At 43.1% G+C, this 26,232-nt stretch overlaps 1 protein-coding gene across 1 annotated transcript in view; it reads left to right on the top strand.

Moving 5' to 3' along the window:
* Positions 1-26,232, top strand: part of FGFRL1 (fibroblast growth factor receptor like 1) — a 165,326-nt gene that overhangs the window by 71,437 nt on the left and 67,657 nt on the right. Inside the window, exon 3 of the mRNA XM_082281712.1 lies at positions 9,740-10,012. Within this exon, the coding sequence (XP_082137838.1) occupies positions 9,740-10,012 (273 nt within the window). The remainder of the gene's footprint in view (positions 1-9,739; positions 10,013-26,232) is intronic.

Genomic DNA, 26,232 nt, shown 5'->3' with positions numbered 1-26,232 from the left:
CTATGCAGCCATTCAGCTGGAAATGCTTTCTGTTCTAGAGAAGCCTCTGAAAATATCTCCAGTTCTTAAATACCACAATGTTTATCTCTTTGTGGTCACCATCAAACAGTTGTTACCACGCTTTTGTGGTGACCAAACATAGAAGCCCCCAGAGATGAGGGCAGAGGAAAGGGAGGGCTGAGAGCAGCCTCGCCATGCAGGGCACTGCCACTGATTGCACAACAGCAGAAGGCTTAGGGATATTTTGGCAGTGTCTCATGACTGAGAGTGAGTGGTCAAGATGTTTTTTTTCTGAGTCCTTAGTGCACTAATCGCACTTTTTCCATCCTGGGTATTGGGAAAGGCCAGTAGGAACCAGCATAGGATGGAAGAGTTTAAAGTCGTCTCCACTTTCGTCTCTTAGAGCAAATTCTGGTAAAAAAGATTTTTAAGAATATTTTGAGGAAACCCAAATCCTTGGATACAAATTAAAAGGCTCCTGTGTCAGTCTATGGCTGAAAACTTGCTGCTGTGAGCTAGCAGGAAGGCAAACCAGCTATTTAAAGGTTTGTGTTCCCATCGTTCCCGCGTACAGCACGGAGTCAACCATCGTGGTTTCTGTTTTCCTGCAGACATAAACAATGACACTTACAATTTCCTGCTTGCAGAGTGCTCACACAAGAGCCTGTCTATAAGGGAAACGTCTCATTACTTATTAAACCCTGCACAGTGCTCAGACTGGGTTAAATATTGACTACCAAAGTTCAAGGGGAACCTGTGTCTCCAAACGTGAACTTGGGCATCCTATTCTCTAGGAGCTGTTCAGATAAAATGGATAGGTGACAAAATGCTGCATGCAGGGAGGAGGGACAAAGAAGGGGACAAAATTCAGAGCAGGTTGGCTCAGAAGTAAACACCTATTTTTGGAACCTTGGGATTTGGAATGTGATTGCTGTTGGTGGCTTGAAGGGGAGTTTTCACGAAAAAAGGGGAGAAGTCACAAAAAAAAGTGAATTTAACTGAGGCTTGCAGAGTGTTTGGTTTGTTTTACTGTAAGTCTTGGAGATGTGGGCGATTTGGCTGGAAAATCCACTGGGCCTGTGAAGCAGGATTTTCATGGTTAGGAAACAGCTGGAAGGGCAAAGTACAATGATATTTATGTTAAAATTTGGGTAGACCCACCCCAGAAGGCAATTCAGGGCTGCCTGACTGCACTGTTTTCCAGACATTACGGGAAGCAAACAAATGTCTCGCGTTGGCAAGAATGGTGCCTCTGTGACCTGTGGAGGAGATGGTGGAGGTTTGGGTTAGGTTTGGAGAGAGCCAGGTCGGGGCTATGGAATTTCGGTTGGCTTCTGGATCCTCCCTCAAGCCAGAGGATTTCTAGCTTTCTTCCAGAATTAGTCAGTTTGTCCTTCCTGGAAACAGAAGACTAAAATTAAAAAAAATTAAAAAAACAAGCAAAAAACCAACCAAACAAAAAGTCTTCTAATTTTAGAACCTTGAAATAATGCTTTAAGGGCATTTCTTTTGAAAAAGTGCCCAACAAATTAGGTATGCCATTATTTAGATGGGCTTACCTTCTTGAATGGGAATGAAAGAGGTAGACTGTGTGGGTGTGTGTGCCAACACACCTTTGTTGTACTTATCTCTTCTCTATAAAAGGTTTTGTGGTTATCCATTGAGCTGCATACCTGAACTGAGCTGCCAGTATAATTTTAGCATTTGAGTAGAATTATTAGTCCTCTCCTTTGGCCCACACTAAGCCCACTGGCAGCACTTGAGAAACAATAAATAATATATTTTCTTCCACACTAGAAACTTTCCAGCATATGAAGTCTGTTTCTTCAAAAGTAATTTGAAGTAATCCTAACTCTCCTTTGCGTTTGCTACCTCGAAACCTAAGGGATAAAGTTACTATTTTTTGCTGCTGAAAAAATGTTCAGCAACAATTGAAATTGAATGTCACCCATACACATTTAATTTAATAAGATGGTAATTTCATGTTAAATAAATACCAACTGATTATTGAAAACATATGCTCAAAGGATTTAGAAACCACGTAAGAGATACGTATCTCATCCACTGTTGTTTAACTGCAATAAATCTAAGCAATAATCAAGTGCCAATTGTTTAACATACAATAACTATTTTATTGAATGTCGGTGAAATGTGTATGCAGGACACTTAATTAAATGGAACATGTTCCCAAATATTGTATTTTTCTTAGGTTTGGAACATCTAGAGTAGGGAATTTACTGGCAGCCTTCACCCAAGGGACTAGTTATTACTCATGTAAAAATATGGCAGGCACTTCTTGTACTATCAATAAGTATCCATTTCATCAGGAAAACAACTCCTACCACAGAGGTAAGGAAGAAAGAGAAAATATGTCACTTCACTTGCTGTAAAATGGATCTGTGAAGCTGTTTTCTCCATCAGGTTGTTGGGCTGAGCCATGCAGCCCAAGCCTGGAGCTTGCTCCTGCAAACAGTTCACGATTTTCAAATCTAAGCCTGAGCAGCCATCGGGGCTGGTCAGCAAATACTTGTGGTGTTTTTGTGTTCCTCGCTCAGAGTCTTTGTTCTACAGAGATGCTGTTGGTTTTTTCTTTAATCTTTTGATTGTTTTTGATAAGCATTGTTTTTGTCTGTGGGCGCCTATGTTTTCAAGCCAAGAAGGACCCATTAGCTCATCTAATCTGATCTTCTCATGTCACATACCAAAGCATTTGGACCAGTTACCCCCACGCTGACCCCTACTTTACTTGGCTACCACATACCTTTTGGAAGTGCAGACTGTTTTGTTTTGAAAATATGAAAAGATGTTGGATTCACCAGTCCTTTGAACTACTTATTCCATTAGTTAATGGGATACATGGGCAACACATTCATCCTTTTATCTCTCTCAAAAAGCATTTTTATCAGTTCTGCTCTCCACGTAATGGCTTCCAACTGTGCAGAGAGCCAAGAGTTTCTCTCTTTCAGGAGCACCTACACGTGTTGATTGAAACTCTTCCCATCATTGCTTTGTAAAGCCTTTCATGTGGGATTTGCTCCTTGGTAGAGTTTGTCGTAGCAGAGCAAGGTCTCTGTCTATTGATCCATCATTACAGCCTGAATGCTGATACAAATAATGGTAATAATGATATGCAGAGAGTGTGAGGGCATAATCCTCATGTTGGTCTTGCAGAGATTGTTAAACTGTTGTAGAAAAGGTTAAACTCCTACTGTAAGCAGGAGTTGTCCAGCCCAGCTTTGTAGCAGCAGATACCCCAAGTTAGACAACTCCAGATGCATGTTTCAAACGTGGCTTTTAGGTGATCCTTTCCAGCTGCGTATGTACATTTTGAAGCATGGGAAAGGTAAAGGAAATCCACTTTGCTGTGAACCACCCTGGCAGTAAAGTCTTTGGAAGCTCAGGTTTTACAGTGATGAGTATGGTGAAGGCCAAGTGTTGCCTCAAGTTTTGCTGTAAGAGATTGTGTTCACACCAAATGAGCAGTTTGGTTGGTGACCTTTGTCCAATTCCCTCATCTCACTGTTGTAATGGAAGATTTCTGTGCTTAGCTGTGTTCCTCTCACAGGACATGCACTATCTGTGGTACTCCAGCCCCTCATGCTAATTCCATGTGTTGATGGGTTGTTTGGGTGCTTCATCATAAATGACTTTGCTAATTTGTTAACACAGCACTTCAAAAGAAATCTTATCTACATGGAAAGTGAATGTGTTTGGTATTAAATAATAAAATATACATAACCCATGGGGCTCTTAAAACTTATTTAACTTCTTTATAAACTTTACAATACAGTATGTGGATATTATAAATTACTTTCCATTCCAAGAAGCTGTCCGGGCTTGTTGACCTTCCTTGGAATTTCCTCTTTGTAATTATGTTTAATGTGTTAATAAAGTTCACTTTGAACTGTATGATGGCAAATGGTCTCATAGGACATGGGTCAGTGCTGGTGCGTTCACCATATGTGAAGCTTGATGTTAGTGTGCAGTTTAGTTGAAGGAATAGCAAGGATAAGTCCAAACAGTTGTAGAAGCAGTATCTCCTCCCCATGTTAGCCGTAAAAAGGGGTTCATGGAAAGTTAGGAATGTGGAGTGGGAAATCATTTAGCTTTCACTGCTAGGTGTTACTAAATTAAAGTGCTAGGTTTGAGTCACTATCAAAACACCATATATCTAGAGGGTTTTCACACGGAGCTGTAAATCATGTTTACTACATGTATGAGTTGAACGAGTGCATGAACTTTGCAATGCGGCGCAGGAAAATGTAATTACATGTGTGTGTGTTTTTGACTGTGAGAAATATGGACAGGAAGCTCCAGGCTATCCCACTGTTGTGTCTTAAATACACTTCTAGAAATTGTTTTTTCTTCTTCCTGGAAATAGCTATTTGCTAAAGCAAAGAGGCTTTCTTGGGTTTTACATAACTCCTTTTGCCAAGAAATGGCAACCACTATCCCTTCCCGAGGCACTGGGGAGGAGAACAGGAATGCTAGTAAAGCAGTGTCAGCAGCAGAGCAGCAAGTGGGGCTTTTCTGTGGTGTAGGATAGTGGATATAAATTGAAAATTGCCCAGCTGTTCAGTAAGACAGGTGTAGAGTCTGTCTTTTATATAATGGAACAGAATGGAGATTCCAGTTGCTTGTATTCGTAAATGAGGCAAATAAATCTGCACACTTGTCTGCATTTATATGAGCAGAAATATTTAAAACAAATGAGGTGATCATGGCATTTCCTTGTTAATGTTCAACTGGGTTTATATGATCTTGAACAGAAAACCTGGTATCTGGCTGAGCTTGTTGGTTTCTTTCTGGGTGTGTTTATATGTGTTTGCAAATGGGGAAACTACAAGCAAGAAAATAACTTGGTGGAAAATGTAGGTTCTGGATTGTTTAAATTATATTTTAAGCCTGATTGCACCCTGGCCCTTGGAACTCCAGGCATGATCCCTGCTAGTAACTAAAATGATTTGAATGTTATGGAGCAAAGTTATATTTAGTTTGTATTTGGAGAAAGAATAACAACGAAGCGCGGGGGGAGGCAGCTGCATTCTCATCACTTCTTCCCGAGTCACATCCGTGGATGTCAAATCCCACCCTTCTCTCTCAGCCACAGTATTAAGAAATGATTCTCTCATATTACTGGGTTGAGGACAAGGGGGCCTGAAGAAAACTTGCCCCCACTAGGCTTGTGTCAAGGTGGGGCTTAACTTCCTGAGAGAGCTCCTCTGTTCAGACAGGCCGTGGAACCAGCTGTGCCCTCTCCACCAAGGGCTTAAAAGCAGTGCCCTGTGGCCATAGAGAGCTGTCCTTGCCTCGTGGAAAAATGCAAGAGTTCTGACCTCCCTTCCTGACTACAAAAATGCATAAAAATCTGTGTCAGTAATTTGGACGGAATATCTACCTGGGGCCTTGTTTTCATCCCTTTCTCCTATATCTGATGAAAAAATGCTGCGGGAAGTAATTGCTGTGTCCAGGAGCATCACAGATTGGAGATTCTCAGCACATGAAAAAGGCTGATGTTTCCAAGAATCACTGCCTAATGGCTAAGGAATCAGGGGGAGTGCTCACAGGGTTTACACTCAGGACCAGAGGGCACTTGCTCTCTGCTACTCTGCCTTGAGAGAATCCAGTCTGGAGCTTTGGCCCGTGACTGCAGGCACATGGCAGTTCACAGGATTCCCCCCTAGCCAGAGAGATGGTATATATTGGCATTAATTTTGCTTTGGTGAATTTGTCTCTATTTTAACAGTCTGGTTTCACAAAATGTTCTCAGGTTTCAGAACAATTGCTTATGGTGTTGCTCTCCAGTTCTTGGGGTGTTGCTCTCCCCACAAACAAGGCAAGAGCAGCGCTATAGCGAGCAGCTGTAGGGTATTGCACTCAATTAGATCATTCCTCCTCACACACAACTCAAAGCTGGAGTCCAGGACGGCAGAGATCTTGACACTGGCTCCTGGAGGAGTAATTTCATCTGCCTTTTAATGCTGCATTAGAGCGTGGGATGGACACCGGCAGCAGCAAGGGTTGGGAAGTCAGTGACTACAGCCAGGGTTCAGCCTGTTTTTACCTCTCTGGCAGCTGTAGGTGAAGCAGCAGGTGCTTTCCCGGGATTTTGCCTCGCTAAGCAGCTGTAGAAATGTATCCAGCCTGCGGGGCCTGTGTCCTGGGCTCTGCTCCCACACTGCTGCACTCAGCTGTGAGCACACACGTGCCCCGGCCCTGCAGGGTCAGACACCAGGGACACTCCCAAATCAGTGCCTTGGGAGGGCTAACTGGACACTCTGCTCTCCTGGCCACCCTGTGGCATATTATGGGCCATTTCTGGAAGGTGGGGAGCTCCCATCAGTGCTGCGCATGGGAAATTGGCAGACTCAGCATGCTTTTACTACATCTTTTTGCTCTGTTCATGTAGCAGGAGATGGAATTGCTGTAGAGAAACCCTGGACATTAATCTCCAGCAGAACCTGAGCAGTGCTGAGCAGCTTAATATCTGGATTCAGAGGGGGAAGACACTTTTGCCTGGATAGTTTTTGAGGCTGCTCTGTGTCAGTAGCACCCACTGCCCAGGGGATATTGGAGAAAGGCCTTTTTGCAAAACATACTTACCCCTCTCTGCTGCCTCCCCTGATGCCTCTGATGGTGCAGAGTGGCAAGATGTGCCAAAGTGTGTCTTGACTGGAAAAGCATTCATCCATCAATCTTGCAGTCCCAAGGCAGGGCTCTACAGATATGTAGTGAAATAAGACCCAGTGAATGCCTGTACATGAGAAAGAGAGACAGACATCCATGATGATACCAACATTTTATTCTTGCTGTAGCCCAGCTTCAGGAGGTCCAGCTACCAATGGCTTGCCAGGGCTTCTGAAGCCTCTGACATATATGAAAGTGCTGAATTGTATTCTGGTTATTTGTAAACACAGTAGTAAGTTACAATATTGTAATAATTATCATGGTGCTTGATATTTACATCAAAACACTGATTCCAGAGAGTACTGCTTGAGCAGAAAGTAATTACTGCAAAGATGATAGGTAATAAAATGGGAATATTTACAGAACTAAATGAACAGAAACAAGGCCTCATCATCTTTATCCTAGGGCTGTACACTACTGAGAAGTGCATGCTGTATCTGGCAAAATTCACAGCAGGAAAAAAGAGTGAGGGGAGACTTTTATTCCTGTTCCTGAGAAAGCTGCTGGAGGAGCTAATGAAGAGCTGCACTAATGTTTTTAGGCAGAATGGTTCTAAGAAATGCACCCTTTTCTAAATGTCATAAAGGTCTGCGGATAGATCCTGTGACAGGGACTGATCCAACAATTCCTCAGAACGAAAGGTCAGTCAAAGGAAAATGGCATTTAGGAGGACCAAGCTTACCACTGACCCAAACATGTGACAGATCCAGCGGCAACTCTGGTGCCGTCAGGAGCACCGCTTGTGCAGCCTGCCCCAGAGAAGCACATGACGTGACTGGGAAACTATCTGATTCCTCCAGGTCTCAAAATTCATCAGGAGTCAACATGAATGTCGGAAGGAAAGGGATTTTGAAGGAGCCTACAGCAGGCTTCCAAGTTGGGAGGAGGGTGCTCTCTCTCCACTGTCCCTGCTTGCCCTGCACCAAACATTTTTTCCCCAGCACTAATTATAGATCTGTTTTTGTCATTTGAATATGCATGAAGTAGTATCCTGGCTCACAAGCAGGTTGCAGTGAAGCTACTCTTGAAGTTTGACTTGGTTTGATAGGGCTCTGTGTCAGAAAGGACCTCTCCAAGGGCCAACCCAGAATTTCAACAACATGGACTTGTCTGGGCATTTCAGCTCCTTTGCACTGAGTGAGGGCAGCATGTAGGGAAATGTAGCAGAATTTGGGGCTGGATTCCCACCCAGTGTTTGTGAATTCTGCCTTATCCAAGTCAACACACAGAGCCCCTCTTCATGGGTGGATTTTCACTTTAAAAGATTCAGCAATGCAATTTGTGTAAGACCAGCATTCAAAAGGTTTTGGGGTTATCTCTCCATCCACTGAGGTAGTTGGAAATCTCACAAGGTGAAGAACTAAGGGTGGTTTGGAATTTTTAGAAACACTTGGACAGGCAGGATTTCTCATGGTATTTTGCCAGTTCCCTTGGAGTATGGGAGGATACCATCACCTCTGAGGTGCTGTCCCACAGGTGACTGCAAAAGATGTGAAGGGGTGGGTGTTATGTTTGCCTCCTTTGTTATCTTTGTTATCTCTGACTTTTTCAGAATAAGTGCTCTCAAGGTCCCCACTTTGGGTCATTAGAAGTTCATCAGAATCTGTGTGTTTCTAAGATCCATTGATTTAACCAGGCTCTTATTTAAACTCTTCAATAAGTTTCAGGCTAGTTCACCACTCTGTTCTCAGCTTGAGCAGCATTTCTGCTCATCAGCAACGCTGCAAAATTCATGGGTGTGATTCAACATGAGTAACTGCAGCAGCAGCTCTGGAGTCATTCATGAGTTGGACTGTATGTACTGCCTCAGTCATGCTGGGGAAAAATCAAGCAGTCTTTGAAATAATAGGAATTAGTCATGAGGAAGTGCAAATATGAGCTCTGTAGTTTATCCCCTGTGGGTCCAATCCTGTAAAACACTAGGAACAGGAGTAAAATATGAGGGAACAGTTCCAAATCCCACAAACATCTTGCGGGTTTTGGGTGCAACTCAGCATCAGCAATTCTTAGCAAAACATTTTGTCCTTATGCAAGAACAGGGCACTTATTATCACACCCATTAATAGACTATTCTGGGAAGAGCACTGCTATTGCAATCTGTGTGGAGAACTTGTGCAATTAATGGAAAGGCAGAAAAGGCAGATGCAGGAAAAAGACTCTATTCAACTTTTCAGAGCTTTGGGAAGGAATTCCGGTTGGAATTCAGCTATAGGACCATTCCCACTGTTGGAATCTTTATCACTTCTTTTCTTCAGATAGTTGACCTGTCCAAGTGCATCCTGTTATCATGTGGCAAACAGTGTGTTCACTCTGGCATTCCAGGGACACTCTGTTTTGTATGAAATTATCACCTTTTACAAAGAGCAAATATTTGTCAGATGGGTCAAACCAGTGGGGTTGCTAAGGAAACTTATAAAAACATTCTCTTTTGGACTACAGACAATGTTAACATGTCAGGCTAAGCTGTATCTTTTATTGAAGCACTACCCAATGAATGTTCTGTGTTCAACAACTGCAGGCTTATGTGTCTCAGATAAAGCCCATCTGGTGACTATTAAAGGGAATTACTGTACATATAACATGAAAGGATTAAAACATGTTGGGGGGGGCAGTGTTTTGTTGTAAGTGCCACTCCTGTTACTAATTTTGCCTTCAAAATAGGTGTTAAGTTTAAAACAACTACAGTTTCTTTACCAAATACAGCAGAACAGTTTGTGTATTGGGCTCCTTCTTGTGACAGGAAAATGCTGGAAATTTTGGAAAAGCAATAGACGCTCAGAACCAGGCTTCCCTGGTGGGTTAGCTTGAGCTGCTGCTGATGGCAAGGCTATAGCTTCAGGTCTTGCACAAAGAAAGATCTCATTTGCTGTATCCCTCTGTATCCCTCTGTAATTGCCTACATTTTCATCCTTGGTTTTAACTGATTTTTGGTAAGCACCTTCTATTCTGTATAGCAGTCAGTGTAATGTCCAGATTGATGACTCGGCTTTGAATCAGTGCTGTGTCACTGGCAAAAGCCATAACAGCTGTTCCTCTCTCTGTTCTTTCCTAGGCCCCCCAAGGATCGCTGATAAAGTGATTCACCGCCAGTCTGTGAGGCTGGGCAGGACCATCAAGCTCCTGTGCCCGGTGGAGGGTGACCCCCCGCCCCTCACCATGTGGATGAAGGATGGACGGACAATCCACAGCGGCTGGACGAGGTTCCGAATCCTCCAGCAAGGGCTGAAAATCAAGGAGGTGGAGAGCGAAGACGCGGGGACCTACATCTGCAAGGCCACCAACGGCTTCGGCAGCACCAACGTGAACTACACCCTCATCGTCATTGGTGAGTAGAGCTGGAGGAGAGCCAGGCCTCACCTGCTCTGGGGCGACAGAGGGAGCTGATCTCCATGTAGCTGTCAGAGATTGCAGATTTGCTTTGCTAATCATTCACCGACCTCCACTCTTAGCTGGCCCCTTCCAGTGTTTGAGGATTGCCAGAGCTGGCTGTGCTGCTGCACATCTTCTGCTGCAGCCGGCTGCAGGCAGATAAGATTGCGGAGTGCCAAAGGTTACACATAAACAGAAATGATGCAATAGCCACTGGGGTCCAGATCACAATGAATTCCACACAGGAAAGGCTGTGCGATAAGGAGAGGTCACACTGATCTTTATGTTTGCTGTTGGAACAGGATAGCTCTCAAAACAAATGTTGAAGCACCCATATGAAAATGCACAGCGGGGAGATCCGTGTGCTGAGCTGTTGCAAGGCATGGTGTCTTCAGGAACAATAATATTTGGGTTGAAACAAAGCTCCGAGCTGGCACGTAACCCAGGGATGCTCAGCTCCTGAGAAATCCTCTTGATGGAGGCAGGATTAAAAAAGCTTCAGATGCTGTCTCAGTGACCATGGGTTCACTGGCTGTGCTTTTGGCCATTTTCAAAGGGCTTGCTTGCCCCAGCAATGAGATTTTGGGGTCACTTGCTGGGCTGAGAATTCCCAAGGACTCCTGAAGACACTTCTCTGGGTAATCAGAGATTCCTCTGCAGCAGCTGCCACAGAAATGTGCTCATTGGTGCTTGGCTGTGAGAAGGGAAAGAGCTGGATGAAAATCAGTGTGCTGAGGGAGCCAAGGGGAGAATTACGATGCAGGGGGTCAGATAAGATACCTTGCTCACCCCTTTGCCTGATCAGCATCCCAAGCATCTGGTCTACAAAGTTCTGTTTCTCTGAGATGGTGGAAGTGAGGACAGAATTTAGAGCAGTTTCCAGCTGCCTGCTGGTTGTCTCTTGGCCTGGTTTTTGTTCTATTTCTCCTTTTTTCCCTGTGCAGCAGGAGGGCTGCTGTGAACTTGAGACATGTAGCAAACACTTGGTGCTGCTTGGTGGAGGATTATCACCCGATAAGAGGGTGGTTCTTGGAGAATGCACTTTGCTGCACAGCCAGTATAGAAAAGGACCAGAATGGAAATACCTTATCTGGAAAGAGATGCTTGTGTGAGGGAAGCCCTCAGGTGACTCCTGTATCATCAGTGGGATAGAGCTGCAAAAGTCATCTTGTAGTTTACGTAGTTTGAGGATTTGGTTTTCTTTGTTCACCTCTTTCTTAACCACATTCATCCATTTCTCTGTGCTACACTGAAAAGACAGAGTGAAGTGGAAATAGTTTTAGAGTCATGTCTATACAGACTCCTTTTGGATGCACCTTCCAGACTCTTTGCTGTGGAGAAAGGAATGCTATAGGAACCTGCTTCAGTCCAGTTTGTGTTTTTGCAGCATGTGGAGTTTGCCAAGGTCTTTGATCCTCTCTGTCATCCTGTATCTTCTATAAAGCTCAAGCCAGATCCCATTATTCCAGGGCAGAGAGGCATCAAAGTATCTATAAGTCAAAGAAGGCTCTGCCTATTCTTGGTAGCACAACAGAAGCAAATGAAGGCAATAAGCCAGTAGGCACAGGGTGAAAGTTGAACTAGAATTCAGGAAAGATTGAGAAAAAACTCCAATTCGGTTGCTCAGGGAAATTGGATTATCAAATATAATTGTGTTAAGAACAATAGTGTTCATTATATTTGGCACTGAAAAACCCTGGGCACAAACACTAGTTATTTAGACCCTCATCAGGCATTTATGGAAGGAAGTGGCAAGCTCACACTGGCCTCTGTGGGTGTGAGATTGAACCCTATGCAAACAAATATTGATCACCAAGTGCCAAGAAAAGGGTAACTGTAACCTAAACCTCTGTCAGACATATGGGCTGAGGTAGCATTCATTTCCATGCATCCTTGTTGTAAATAGTGGCTAAACCCAGTACTTCTTAGACTATTTTGCACCTTCTTTTCCTCGTCTTACAGTGTGCCCTTGTGCATTCTTGTTGCTCAGACCATTTTTGATGGATTACTTATGTCCCCTGTCTCCAGTGGTACAGTTGTGTTCATGTAGGGTTTCAAACCAACTGCTTTTCACTAGAGCAGTTTCCCCTGAAAACAAATGTTCCCCTTGTGTCTTTCTTGTCAAGCTCTGCAAGTAAACACAAGGTATCACTGACTTACTCTTTCAAAGGACCCAGACATTTAATGCATTGACCAGATGCTCATGTTCGTCTTGGTGAAAATACTTTTGGTTGAGAGAAAATCAATCCCTTGTTGGTTTTTGAGAAGGAGGCAGTGTTTTAAAACCAACTGCATGTCAGTTTTGACGACGAAGATCAAATTGATGGAGCTGTTTTGTTTGTGCTCTGGAAAGCACAAACTTCATTAGGCAGAGTGGCTTTTTGAACCATATGGCCTCTCTATTTTCCCACTTCTTCAAAGAGAAAAACCCCTCTTATTCCAGCTTTACTGCTAACACCAAACATGTAAAACCACACAGGTGTCAGACATGGGCAAGGTGGTTAAGATATTAGATCTAGAATAGCATTAAATGATTCATGAAACCCTAGGACTTGAAAGAATATAATTCATATTGACATGAGAGTATTCTGGAAATTTAATCAACAATATCTGGAAAATATTCAGTAGCTTATTGAAAGGTTTTGGAGTTACACTGTATAATTCTAACTGAGCTCTGCCACACCACTGGCAAGTGAGGAACTGTCACCCCTGTGTTATTTACATGGAGGCTGCAGCAGAATATGGTGATGGTTTACCCAAATCCTACAGAGAGCTGTGAATAAATTCAGCAGTCTCCAACCTCTCTGCCTGTTTTCAGTGCTGTGTAGCTCTTACTAATCTTAACTTTTATTAGCCACTGTATTCCATAATAGTACAGAGAACCAACAGAAATCTGAGACATTGTACAAAGGAATGAAAAGGTCAGTGGATCCTCCAGCGCTGGTGGGGGCCAACAGACGTGGCAGAGATGAGCTCCCTGGTTGGACTCTGTAAGATATAGTAGTTGAGGTGTAAGTCTACTTAAATGTGCCTTTGTGGCTTCCAGGACAGATCTTGCTTGCAACCAGCCAGCTCAGTGAGCAAGCAGAGTAGGCTTAGGTGTGCCTCTGCATGTCTGGTAGACAGGACTACAGCTTGCCTGGCTGGAGAACCTCTCAGTCTGAAAGTGCAGATGAGATGGATTACAGTGATTTTACAGACAATTACTGAGATAAAGAGAGACCAGGTGATTAGGCCAAGACCACATAAAATAGGAGCTGTGGCTCAGAGTTGAGTCTAAACCTCTTAAATCTCTCCCTAAAAGACTATTCCTCCTTTATAACACTTACTAAAGTCTTCTCCTCCTAATCTCGCATCTTCCTAGCTGCTCTTCTGGAAGTGAGTCTTCTCTTATTCTAGGTTTTTGATCTTCATTCTTGAACAAAGGCTTTGCCAACCCAGATGATAGCAATTGGTTTCTGCCTTGCTTATTTCCCCATCTTCTCAGACTGCAGGGCCTGGATCCCAAAGATCCGAGGAATCCTACTCTAATACAGCCCTGCATGAAATGTAAGCCAGTAAAAGCAGATTACCAATATAAGTCAAAACTACAATTTCCTCTCTTAGCTATCCTTAATAGTTTTTGTGGCTCACCACAAGATTTGGGATGCCAATTACACTGCAGACGGATTTACAAATGCTGGAAGAGGAACTTTAATCAGTATTTAATTACATTGCAGTTACTAAGTACAATGGTTCCTTATTTTGGAAAATTATGTGTAGCTCATCAAAACAAATGCACTGTACCTTCCCCCAAAATTATACATACAACAATGCCCTTGAAATCTTATCTTTTTTTCCTCAGCTGAATTAATTCTAAAGGTGTGAAAAGGAACTTTATTTAATTTACAGATGCTTGGTTGAAACCTGTGGTTTCTTTACTGCATAATTAAAAAATTCCTTGCCAGTGTGCTCTAAAAGGAAACTTAGGGCCAAGGAGGAAGAAAGAAAGTGCTGAAATGCTACTCCTTATTTGAAAACTGTCCACCTTGTGTGCTGAAGGGAGGCATGTTCTGCAGAAAAAAAAATAGCAGGTGGTGCTGTAACTGAAGCCTCTGTCGAGCTGTGGCCAGATTGGAGAAACTGAGTTTGCACACATGGAGCTACAAGCCACACTCCAGCCATCAGGCCCTCCCTGGGAAATCTTAGGCCAAATGGGTGAGCTTTTCCTGACTTATAAATAACTTAGAAAACAAAGTATTCTAACATGGAAGTACTGGTGGACCTCCGTTACTGCTCTCTCTGCAATAATAAACAGTGTCCCAAGTTCCAGAACTCTGGACATTCTCTGAAGGGAAAATTGTTTGTGAACAGCTGTAGGAAGGACTATAGGTAAATATTTATGCTGTAGCATAATGACCTCTTTCACTAATGCACAACACAGAGGACTTTTCACTTGCAGAAGTGTTGTGGCGAAATCCTGCAAGTGTGCCAGCATTACAACATGTGGGGCTATTGCTACAGGTGCTGCCAGTAAATACTTCTTGCATCAGTTGCTCAACCAGGTGATGAAAGATCAAACTGTCTCTATTTTCACATCTGCATCCATGTTTCTTACTGCTTTCTGTAGCAAAGAAAAAAAAAAGCAGCAACAAGAGCAGGGTGTGGGACTGTGACCTTCTTGCTTTGCTTGGTGTTTGTAAATTGCCAAGGACACATCCTGCCTGGATGCATCTCAGCACGAAAAATAATCAACATGTAAGTCCAAGAAACAGCTTCTCCTGAATTTCTTTTTCTTGCCCTATATCTCTGACTGCTGCAGTTGTTTATTCTCTTCTTCGGGTTTCTTGGAGGAATATTTTGGTGAAGAATCCATCATCTATCCAGTTCATATCCTCCTCTGGTGCCTGGCCCTCTGAGGGACCCAGCCACTTGGCCCCGTTTGGGCTGTAAAGTCTTGATGCGGAGAGCAGCAGGAAGAGTGCTCCACGTTGTCCTAAGCTGCTTACGGGCCATTCAGAATTTGAGCTACATCTCACTTTCAGACAAAGCAAATTTGCTGTTAAATGTCTGCTGTCTGTCTGTTGCAATTGATTGCTTCAAGAATCTTCCCTGACATCAGATGATTTATCTTTAAAGTAGCTTTTCCCTGCTGAGCCAGCTGCTATTTTATGCTTTTTTACAGCTTGTCCAAAGACAGCTCTCTTTGATAACAGGCATGTGTGAAAAATTTGCATTAAAATAACCATTTTTTTAAACAGTCAGCATAAATATCCTGAAAAAAATCATGGCCATGTCTGAATGGATATTTATTCATATGTTCTTTTTTTCTGCTTGTAGTAGTAGAAAATACTGTGTGAAAAAAAATTGAGTACAGTAAAACATGGTTTGCATTACACTTCTCCAATGAAGTCATCAATCTGTGTCTCAGAACTCATTTACAGTGCAAAAGCTGAGAAAACATTTCTAGCCCAGAGTCAGGTGCCACCAGCCATCTTGAAAAAGCATGACAAATTCATTTATGTTTGGGTTTTGGCCTCTTTATAAACTCTGGGGACCAGAGAGCGATGTGCTCAGCATGAAGATGTGAATCAACACTGAGTCAGCAATGTGTGCACCCAGGGTCTGCTAATGCTAAGCAAAAACTCAAATGAGTCAACACTTAAAGAAAAAGGGAAAAAATATGCAGTTTTTGCATTTGAGAACAAGGGGGTATAGCTTGTGCTGGTCATGGTATGGAGTTCAGTGCATTTACTCCAACATGAAGTGCAAAGGGCAGTCCATCCAGTGTGGGACCATTAACACAATCACAGGGCATATAATCATGGCTAATGTCAGTTGTTATATGGAAATGGAGAGTTCCTTGTGACAATAAACAGTAACAAAGTTCGTGTTCAATTTGTTAAGGCCTCAGTCCGGCAGCTGGATCTACGTTGGTGGCCTCCTGTGCACACGCAGGGTGATTAACACCAGATGAGGATCTGGCCATAGCCACTGATGCTTAGTAGTAGTTATGTTGCTAATTAAAGCTCAGATTGGTTTGGGCCTTTGGGAGCTGAGCAGAAAAGGGGAGCCTACTCAAGGCCCAGCCATTGGAATCATTGCTTCTTGTCAACATGTGGTGAGGTGCCACTGTGTCACCCTCCATGGAGATGTAGATGGGGGTTTGGTTCTTAACAAGAGCTGCCTTAGTGGTGTTGTCAGGTGAGGGAGTCCTGCATGCCAGCCTGTGGGAAGAGACTGGAAATGGGCATGAACAGATCCCAGTGAGCAGAGGAGTCAGTGAAATGTGAGTATTTTCATATTTTGGTGCAAACTCATAGCTAAAAGCTCTTCACTTGGAAGTGAAGCTCCTTTTCCACTGGAAATGACTCATCATTGACTAATGATGCCCTCACCCAAGCAAGGGCTCTTCCTTCTCAGTGTTTATTCGCGTTGGCATAAAGACATACACCCTGACCAAGCTTGGTGCTGCTCAGGGATAGCACAAGCATGTGAAAGGAAATCTAAAAGCAATCAGTGTTCCTAGCCCCTGAATTTTGGGAGTTCTTCACTTCTTCCTCATTTGAGAGATCCAACTCAGAGTCCAACAAACTCCCTGTCCAATATATGTTGAGTCCTGTAAAATGTCCACTGTCCTGGAAGAGGAAAGGAGGAGAAAGAAATACGCCAAAATGGAAAGGTGTAACTATTGCTGGATTGCTGCAGGGAAACAATTTCATTAGATTTCATCATTTTGCTGAGTGCTGCGCTAGACTTGATGTCACAACAGCTCATAACAATTTGTTCTTGAAAAGCTTGCTCCTTAAAGAGGTGATGATGTGAGTGCCAGTATTAGCTGTAACTATCCTAAAAATGATCAAAAATGTAGCACCGTATGGTTTGACTGATGGTCTTGATGAATGGGTGTAAAAGGCTGGAAAATACTACAACTGGGCAGCAGTCTTGTTTCTTCCAAGTCCAGATCTATAATGTAGCTCAGTGCTAATGCTGTATAATGTCCACAGTTTTTACAAGATCTTTGTTTGGTTTTATGAGTTTCATTTGATTTTATAACAAACTTTACAGTATGCTTATCAATACATCATGTTCTGGCTAACAAAAGCCTCACTGTTTTGGGTAGATCTCTCTTTTCCCTTCTTGAAGCTGTAACATAGAAGCCAAGTTGAGAAGGTGACAACACCTGTTCACAATTTAAAGGAAATGAAAAGATTTTTTTCCATGGATGTAAGCATGAAATTCATACATATATGTATGGATATATAATTTCCCCCCATACTCCATCCTATGGCAGACTGTGGCAAACCAGAGCTGCAGCCAGTGTAAATCCAAGGCATGCAGGACATATGGATGCATTTAGCCCACAATCCTTTGCAGATGCTTTGGAGTGTGTAGTGGCTGCTACACCCGTGCAAATAGCGGGCTGCAGCTCTGCTTGCTGCATGAATATTGTTTGGGAATGAAAGCAACACACAATACCAGGCAGGCTGACATTAAAACCGTGTTTGATCTGAGCAATTTATGGCTTCCTTCTGTTAAACGATATTAATAGAAAGAGCCTCTGATCCCAGCGAGTTTGTGGTGTTCATGTTGGGTTTTTCTCGTCAGTTTGTCTGAGGCTAAAAACATCTCTTTCCTCTGACTTTATTAATCAGAGATGTCTTTGTTGCAATCCTCCATACAGGCAGTGGGCAGAATTTCTCTGTTGGCAGTGCAACACTGATGTGCTCAGCCAGAGATTTGTCCACATCTGTGTATCCACAATGCTGAGAAATTGCTGCGTTCGTGAGTAAAATCAAGGCAGTCCTGCTCCAAGCAGGTGATGTGTGTGTGTGGAAGGAAGGCTCTCAAAAGGTGGTCTAGATTCCCAGTCAAGGTCTGCTGGGACTGCAGAATAGTAGTTCAGAGTCTTTTAATTACTAGCAGCCCCAGTAATGAGAAGCCATCCAGATAATTGCAGGCCTGGTATCAGCAGCTTTTCGATATTTACCACCTTGCCAAGCATCCAAGATGACTTATCTTCTCCAAGTAGCAGGGTCTTTCTGTCAACTTTCCTACAGCTGCTGCTGTCCTCCCCGTTCCTGACCGTTTTTCCTTGGAAGTTGTGCTTCTCCCTTTGCTTCTTGCTGAAGGCTGGGAGTGAAGGATTTAGCATGGCCTCACTGGACTCAGAGGACTCCTGAAGCTATGTTGAGCTTCATGGGCACAATGTCTCCAGGAGCACTGTGCCCTGTTCCCTTGTGCCACCACGCAGCTCTGCTGTCCTCAGTTTGCCCAGTAAATACCACAGAGAGTGGGGGTTTAGCCAAATTCTCCCTTTGGTATCAGCTAACTCAGAAATACCCAAAAGGCACACTTGTAAATTAAAGCACAGTGCAGAATATTTATTATAGAGTGAGCAGCGCCAAGTTGGACCAGTTTATGACGTGTAGCTTGAATGTTGTTTTTGGAGACTGCTTTCTTATGTGTAAGTGCACGTACACAGCACCAATTGCTCGCATGCTGCCTCTTGATCCACGCATGTAGGTATGTTGCCTGTTAAAATGTATGGTTGCTGAGGAGGTATATTTTTATATTCCTGTAGGGTCTGGTTCTCTACCTTTCCTGTGCTGTCTTTGGCATCCACATTAAGAAAAAGATGAAAAAAAGGAAAATAAAAATCAACAGAACTGCTGAAAATTAGTGTACGGACCTATTTTAAAATCCAATTTATTTTTGTTTGATGAGAGGAAGGACATATTCTGTGTTGTCCTTGATGAATAATATCGTTGTGCTAGAATGCTTTGATTCATCTTTCTTTATAATAATGTGGGTTTCATAGTCAGAAGACCTGAGTGTTTACATTATACACTTCTTGGCAATAAAATTGGAAAAGAAGAGAAAAAAAAAGTACTAATCCCAGGAGGTCTGAAACCTACACTCCTTCTTAAACGTACCCTGTTAAAGACATTAAGTCTCTTGCAAACATCCATCTATCAGCAGTTGAGAGTTTGTAAAAGGCGTACTTTGTTCTGAACTCCCTGCCCTACTGATTATGCACAGTTCTTTTATTTTGAGAATAGGATGACGACCCCTTAGCCTGGTAATGATGACAGATTTATGTATTTTAACACCCAGACGCTGCTGTATTTGTTAAGGGCTGCCAGACTCCAGCAGTGCTGCAACCGTAGTTTATTTTCATTGTCAGTTTGTGCTGCTTTTTAAGGTGTTCTGCAGCCACTGGAAGCAGCGCCACTGCTGCTTTCAGAGGTTGAGATGTCAGGATGTTAAGAGTATAAGCCACCATCCTTGGACTGTTTCCACTCATAAAATGTCAGTTTTACTCTGGGTGTGCTGGCGGGATGGAACCTGCTCCTCGCACCGAAGCCAAGGAAAAGAGGGGAGAAATAAGCAGTAAAAGGAATCAGATAACACAGAATTTATCTCTTCACTTTCTACTCCCATGATGTATTTTGCAGCTCTTGAGTTAGTGTTTTAAAGAAAACCTTCTTCTACTGTGCAGCGAAAAGCAAGGAACATAAACACACTTTGCAGGCGTAGCTGTTAAAGTGCTGTGTGGGTTAGCACATCTGTCCTCTGCACAATGCATCTGTCTGTGATTTTTCTGGGTTGTTTTAAATTACTGCAAGTGGCAGAACAATAGGGAGACAAACAGTGAGAACAATGCTGTTGTTTAATATCAAGCTAAATTATTAACAGGCCTGTACAGAAAATATTTCATGTAAATTAAAGGGAAGAAAATTATTTCATTTTCCATTGCAATGATCCAGTGCAACAAAGGCAGTTGATGTCTTTTCTTCTTTTCTTCTTTTCTTCTTTTCTTCTTTTCTTTTCTTTTCTTCTTTTCTTTTCTTTTCTTCTTTTCTTCTTTTCTTCTTTTCTTCTTTTCTTCTTTTCTTCTTTTCTTCTTTTCTTCTTTTCTTTGATCTTGCTTCAGATATGTTTGTTCCTCTGTGTGTTTATAAATTCCTTACAGGCACACTGAAGATTGTTAGGTTATAGAGCAAAAAATGCAGAATATGGACGGTTTTCTGATCTCATCATGCCAACCAAGCCGCTAAGTCTTACTTTATCACACAATTGAAATTATAGGACTTTAATTGCTTTTTTTTTTCTTCCAGTTCATTGTTTCCCCGAAAAATATTGTCAAGTCATTTGAACTATTGAGTTGAGTCAGTTTCCTGCTTGATCGTCAACAAAAGGCTTTGAAATAGTTGGCATTGAAGCCTCCATTGCAAAACTATTTTGATTTGGAAAAAGCATCACCACCAAATTCTTCGTTGAGTTTTCTTTAGACCAATACTGAATGTTTCTCTTCTTAAAGAGAAGCCATGTGATCTGGCACGTTGGTTTTGTGTTGGGTTCTCAAACTAGAAAAAATTATGGTGACCTTTGCACTGAAGTAGACAAGGATCTTCATCTCACTTTTGCTGAATGTGCAGCTGGCAGGAGAGAGGAGAACTGGTGACAGTCCTCCTTGGTCACTGGCCGGGAATTGGGGAGTTGGATCCACTTCAGATGCAGGCTGGGATTCCCTGCTGAACAATCCCAGGAATCTCGTGGAGGAGAAGGACGACGCCTCCCCAATCCCCAGCACAGCCCAGTGTTTGTGCTCTGTTTGCAGTGTCTCCTGACAACTGCAAGCCCACTGCAGCTCCTCCTGGTAGCCCTGGTGTGTGCTTTGGCAGGAGAAACTCCAACCCAGGAGAAAGTTGTGGGAACAAATCAAGAGGGTTGTGTCAGCCAGGGTCTCTTGTGAGCTGCTTTGTTTTGAGTGTGGTTTTGTTAATCTCTTTCTTTCAAGGAGGTTTGGAAGATACAGCAGCCTTCAGTTCTGGGAAGTGAAAGTGTTGCTGGTGGATTTTGAGAAGCTGGTCTATGTCTTTGGCTTGAAATGCAAGCAAAGTGCTAAGCATGCTCCTGGCATGGGAACTGTGTCCTGCTCACACTGGCTTCATCTGTAGGGACTCCATCCCTGCCTTTCCTCTGGGATGGTTTTCAGAGCCTCTGGGGAGGCGCCTGAGAAACTCTGATCAAGGCCATTGTAAAAACATGCCTGTGTGACCTTCAAAAAGATGAGGTTGTTTTCTGGGTGCTCTGTTCTTGGATAATTGTGGAGAATTTTGTGGTGGCCCCTTGAGACCTTGCCATGATAAACAGACAAAACAGCAACAGCTTTCAGGGGTAGATGGGTGGAATTGCATGAGAGAGGAATTTGGCTACTGAACATCCTCAATACTGTCAGAGCTCGTGTGTATCTCAGATCCCTTCACAAGGAATTATTTGGATACATTTTACCCTTGTTCTAGGCAGAAACTGGGTCATGGACACACTCTACTACAAATTAAAGTGTTAAATCTTAAATACAGAAGTTATGCCTTGTATGTGGTTATTGCTATTCATTTGTTTGACCTGTGTTAGGAATTTTTGGTCCTGCTTGTGTTCAAAGCTCCACACTTAACATGAAGATGGGCTGCACAATGGGCTGCTCACAAGTGACATTTTTGCCACCCTTCAGCATCTTCAGCAAGGGAGGGAGTACTGCAGATCCTGTGACAGCACCTCTATTCCTCCAAAGCCATGTCATATCCTTGGCATATCCTGAAGGGGAAACTCTTTAAAAGTTTCACGAGATCCTTCCCACCTCATATTTGGACAAAGAGCTCTTCTGTGTTTTGGGCCAAATCTATTCATTTTTTCTCATATTCTGTGGACCACAGAAATAGTTACAGACATCAGGAATAAAAGTCAACAAGTTGCCTGCATGTCATTCCTGTTATTTCTGCTGTAATCTTTTTTTAGAGTATTTTACTGCTTTTCTTATTGACAGCTATCTCCCTGGAGCTCTGTACCAGCTTTTTTGACACTTGGTACAGGGAGTCTGTTTCCTGTGCAGAAATAACCAGTTTGTTTATTCCCTTATGGAGTTCTGACTTGCTTTTTTATATTGCAGATGTGCTGGTGCCACCCCAGCACTCTGCAGGATGTGCAGTGATAATGATTTAACTTTTGGGGATGGTGTTGCTTTTGGGCCTTGCTTATTTATGGCCCCATGGATTTGGAAGGTATTTTCAAGACTTTTTACTTCACCCTGCCTGTTTTTGGGGATTTGATATTTTAGTACAGTGGGAGTTCTTCTCCAGCCTCAAATGCTAAACCATGGCTAAGGGGAGATGATAGGACCAGCTCTTTGCTGATACTTTGGTCTCTGCTCCAAGGAGTAGGTGGATTTTTAGCCACTGCTTTTCTCAAGCCTCTCTTCAAACATAGCATGACTCAGGCCATGAGTGAAACACTTTTCAAGTTCTTACTGAGGGGAGAAGTGGACCCCACTTAGAGGCCTGTAGTGTTAAAGGAGGATGGTAAACTGAATTTTCAGCATTTTATCTCTGGGGCCATCAAAGATAGAAGATAAAGGGGAGTTTTTCAAAAGCAGTCAGCCGAGGCTGAGTCAACCCATTTTGAAGAATTCCCATGAACTTCCATTGCCATTGCTGAAAGCTTTTGAAACCTTACCTAACCATCCAGTGACACTTCTTGAAAAATGTGTGTGCTAAGCATGCATTCCTGGGAAAATGTAAGTAGGGTTCACATGTGTTGAATACTAAGGTGCTTTCTCAGAAGCAGGTGTTTTGAAAGGAAATTGAGAAAACGGGTTTCTAAAGCAATTTTAATGAGCTATAGTGCCTGCCCTAGTCAGGAGGGACAGAGTACTTAAAAGCTATCTTTTTAGCATAGTTTTCTCTCCTGTAAACAAGTCCTGACTGATAAGTTGGCTGTGGCAATAAGCAATCTCCTAACAATGGTCTAACACATTCAGGTGATGAAGTCACGCTGAGAACAAAACTGTTGCAAGTTTTGCTGGTGTCTGACTCAGAGCTCATATGATGCTTTGGGATTCAGAATAGGAAAGCCATTTCTGCACCACCTCTGGATATGGGCTATAACAGTTAAATACAAGCTAGTAAGAATACAGAAGCTGAGAACTGCGACAGTCCCAAGGTTGCAGTTTTTTCCCGCTTTATGAAAACTGGAGGCTCAAATATCAGGAACGCTGTTGTGGGATGTAGTCCATGCATGCAGTTGCCATTGGCTGTGGTGGGAAGTCGGTGGAGTTACTCAGAAGGAATGTATGTGAATGATGAGCAGGGTGTCCCACCCATGTTGCAGGATTGCATCCTGATACCTGCCCTCCTTAGCTTTAGGACTCATCTGGAAATTCATTGGACTCACTTGAAGGGAATGGCAGGTCTTGCAGTTCTATGGGTTGGAAATGAAGGACAGAAGGAGCAAAAGGAGAAAAACATTAGGGGAGGGATTTTTTAAAAAAAATATCTTTCCTCCTTTTTGCATTGCAGACCCATTAAGTACTTAACATTTTAAGAGCATCCCCTGAGTTAGAAAAGCTGGCAGAGATGGGATTCAGTATGAGTCTGCCAGATTGATTTACAAATCGGCCTTACGAACTCCTGCTGCTTAAACATACCAGAATGCGACAATTAAAGCCAACATCTGGAATTCATTGGTGGAGCTGATCCTAGATAAACATTAAATGAATGTCCATTTCCTTAGCATTGGATTTCCTCTGGCTACCACAGCTTAAGCAGTGTCATCCTATCAGATAGAGCTGATGCTGATAGCAGAGCAAATGTCAAAGTCATGAGCCAGATCAATTTGTTCTGTCTTTTAGCACTGAAAGTAGGACTAAAGCTGGGCTGAAGACACCCACTGGTTTTTTCCACTAGACTATGGGAATGAATTCCTCATCTTGCTAACCTGGGCCAAGCTGTTTGTGTGACTCCCTGTCTCTCCTGTGCAGAATACTTCAGATTGTTTAGGTTAACCTCACTTGAGGAACTTTGTCTCAATACTTTCTTCTCACTCTGTTTCCCCCAAACCTGTCAAGGTTACAGAAGTCTCCCTCCACTGTACTTATCCAAGAAGGGATTTTGCTTGTTCATTTTTCAGAAACAGAGAAAATCAGCTAATGAATTTGAGACTAACTCCCAAGTTAGTTGCAAATTATGTAAGTGGAAGCCAGTCACAACAAATACACATTTTACTTTGCAACAGATCTCTAGTATTCAGCATCTTCCCACTTTCACCAGTCTGACAGTCAATGGGTCCTCTTGCCCAGTCATTCAGCTTTATAAAAGCATCAGCTCAGATTTTTTTGGTTTCCTCGGGGGAAAAAATTGCATGAATATTTCAATTTTTTTCCCTCCTGTGTTTTCACACTCTGCCTCCTCTCACTTTGTGGAGAAGCTGTATCCATGTGGAGATGAACTTGGCTTGGAAGTGAGTTTTTGGGAAGCACTTGGGTTTCCCATCTCTGGTGTCCGGTTCAGCAAGGAGCAGCACAGCCATGAGGGCTGTGCTTGACATACCTCAGAGCGTTCAGTGTCACTGTAATACCCCAAGGGCCGGTGCATTTCAGGAAGGGATCACAAGCAGCTTCCCTGAATCACCCTACTGAATCAGCAGGACCTTCTGCACTGAGCAGACGCCTTCTCTCCTTTGAGCGGCTGCAGCCCGGCTGAGCTGGAGGGAGCCGTGACCCTCTCAGGACGCAGAGCAGGCTCAGCACAGCGGTGCAGAGCCCTGGCACTTTGCATTCTCATCGTACAGAGTTGCCTGCTCGGGGTAGGCTCGAAGAGGCAGAGGTATTTTCCTTTCTGTTGGCCCTTTTTCCCTTGTGGCTCTGCAAGCATTAATCTGCAAGTGGAAACTGAAACGCAAAAGAGCTCCTCAGAGAGGAAAGATTCAGGTGAGTTTACAGTTGTGTTATTTTGCTTTGCTGGTGACTTCTGTCTGGTGGGTTTTCCAAAGCAGCTGATAAATACTTTTCTCTCTGTTATGGTGCCCGACAGTAGCCTGGAGTCCCAGTTTCTTCCTACAGAGATAGACCTTTGAGGTCTATAAAATTTATACAGTACACTTTCTGATTTTTATTAGCCTAGTAAAAGAGATCATATTTTGTGTGCTTCTGTATCTCTGGAACGTATGGCTGGGGAATTATTCTGCAGGGCACCAAGCTGCATGTTGTGGTGGAAAATACCGATTTGTCTGAGCTGTGAAAGTGGTAGACCAAGCAGATAATGAAAGTTCTTGAAATGCTTCAGACATACACAGCCATTTTAGAATATCCCACAAGGGGGCTGTGGGTTACATTGTCATTTAGCTTTTAGTTGTTGCTAATTAGTTCCACCTAAATACTTATTTCCCCAGCCCATTCCTTGTCTCTCAGTTATAACAAAGAGTGAATTTGCTTTGCTCTGCCTGTGTTTGAAAACAGTTTCATGGCAAGTGGTCTGTTTGTGGACATGCAGTGAATTCAAATACCTTTAAAAATACAATTATTTTTAAAATACATATGCTTTCAGGCCCACCTATGCATAGGGAGAGTAGGGCACAGCCGAAAGCAAGTCCCAGACTTCAGAGTCTGAAGAGATAAAGTTGATCAAGGACTGATGGAGTGAGAGATAATAAAAGGTAGAGGAAGTTTCTAAACCTGGTGCAGAACACTGGCAGAATAAGTGGCCTCTTTATGCCTCCTGTTAGTTTTTTCTCTGCATTGTTTTTCTTATCTGGGCAGCTAAAAAAGGAAACAAAGTGTTTGTTGGCCAGTGAAGCACATGTTATTTAATAGCCCGTTTCTGTTCAAACAGAAATTCGTACCAAGACTGGGCAAATCATGGTGCTTGCGACAGGGCTGGAGAAGAACATGGACTGGAAGGTACATGTAACTTCTCCCTGCAAGATCGGCCGTGACTTTTGCCTTGATGATAAGGAAAATGGCATTCTTCCAGTGAAAGAGAAAAGAAAATGGTAGAAATGCATATGAAGAGGGAATAAGAGTTTTTTTCCAATGCTCGGCCTAGGCTGTTAGGTGTACACATTCTGTCCAATTCCTTTGTTTGCTGGTAGAAGGCTTCCAAAATGACCTTATGCCAATACACTGACAGACGTGGGAGTGGATGGGATCAGTACAGTGTCACGTGGGTGGGATGGTGGGGGGCCTCCTGCCTTTTCTTCTGGGAAGATGATGGCAGCTGCACAGCCTAGACACCTGGAACTTGCCTCTGTTGGTTTGTGCCTCTTGCAGTGATGAGGAGGATGAGCATAGAGGTGAGGAGGCTTTGGGTCTATGTTACCTCTGCACAGCCCCGGAGGTGTTGTTAGAGGGAGATGCCACAT

This window comes from Coloeus monedula, assembly GCF_965178545.1.
Source record: "Coloeus monedula genome assembly, chromosome: 5".
Lineage (NCBI taxonomy): Eukaryota > Metazoa > Chordata > Aves > Passeriformes > Corvidae > Coloeus > Coloeus monedula.
Note: the sequence above shows the minus strand (reverse complement) of the source record. Positions and strands in the feature narration are given on the sequence as shown.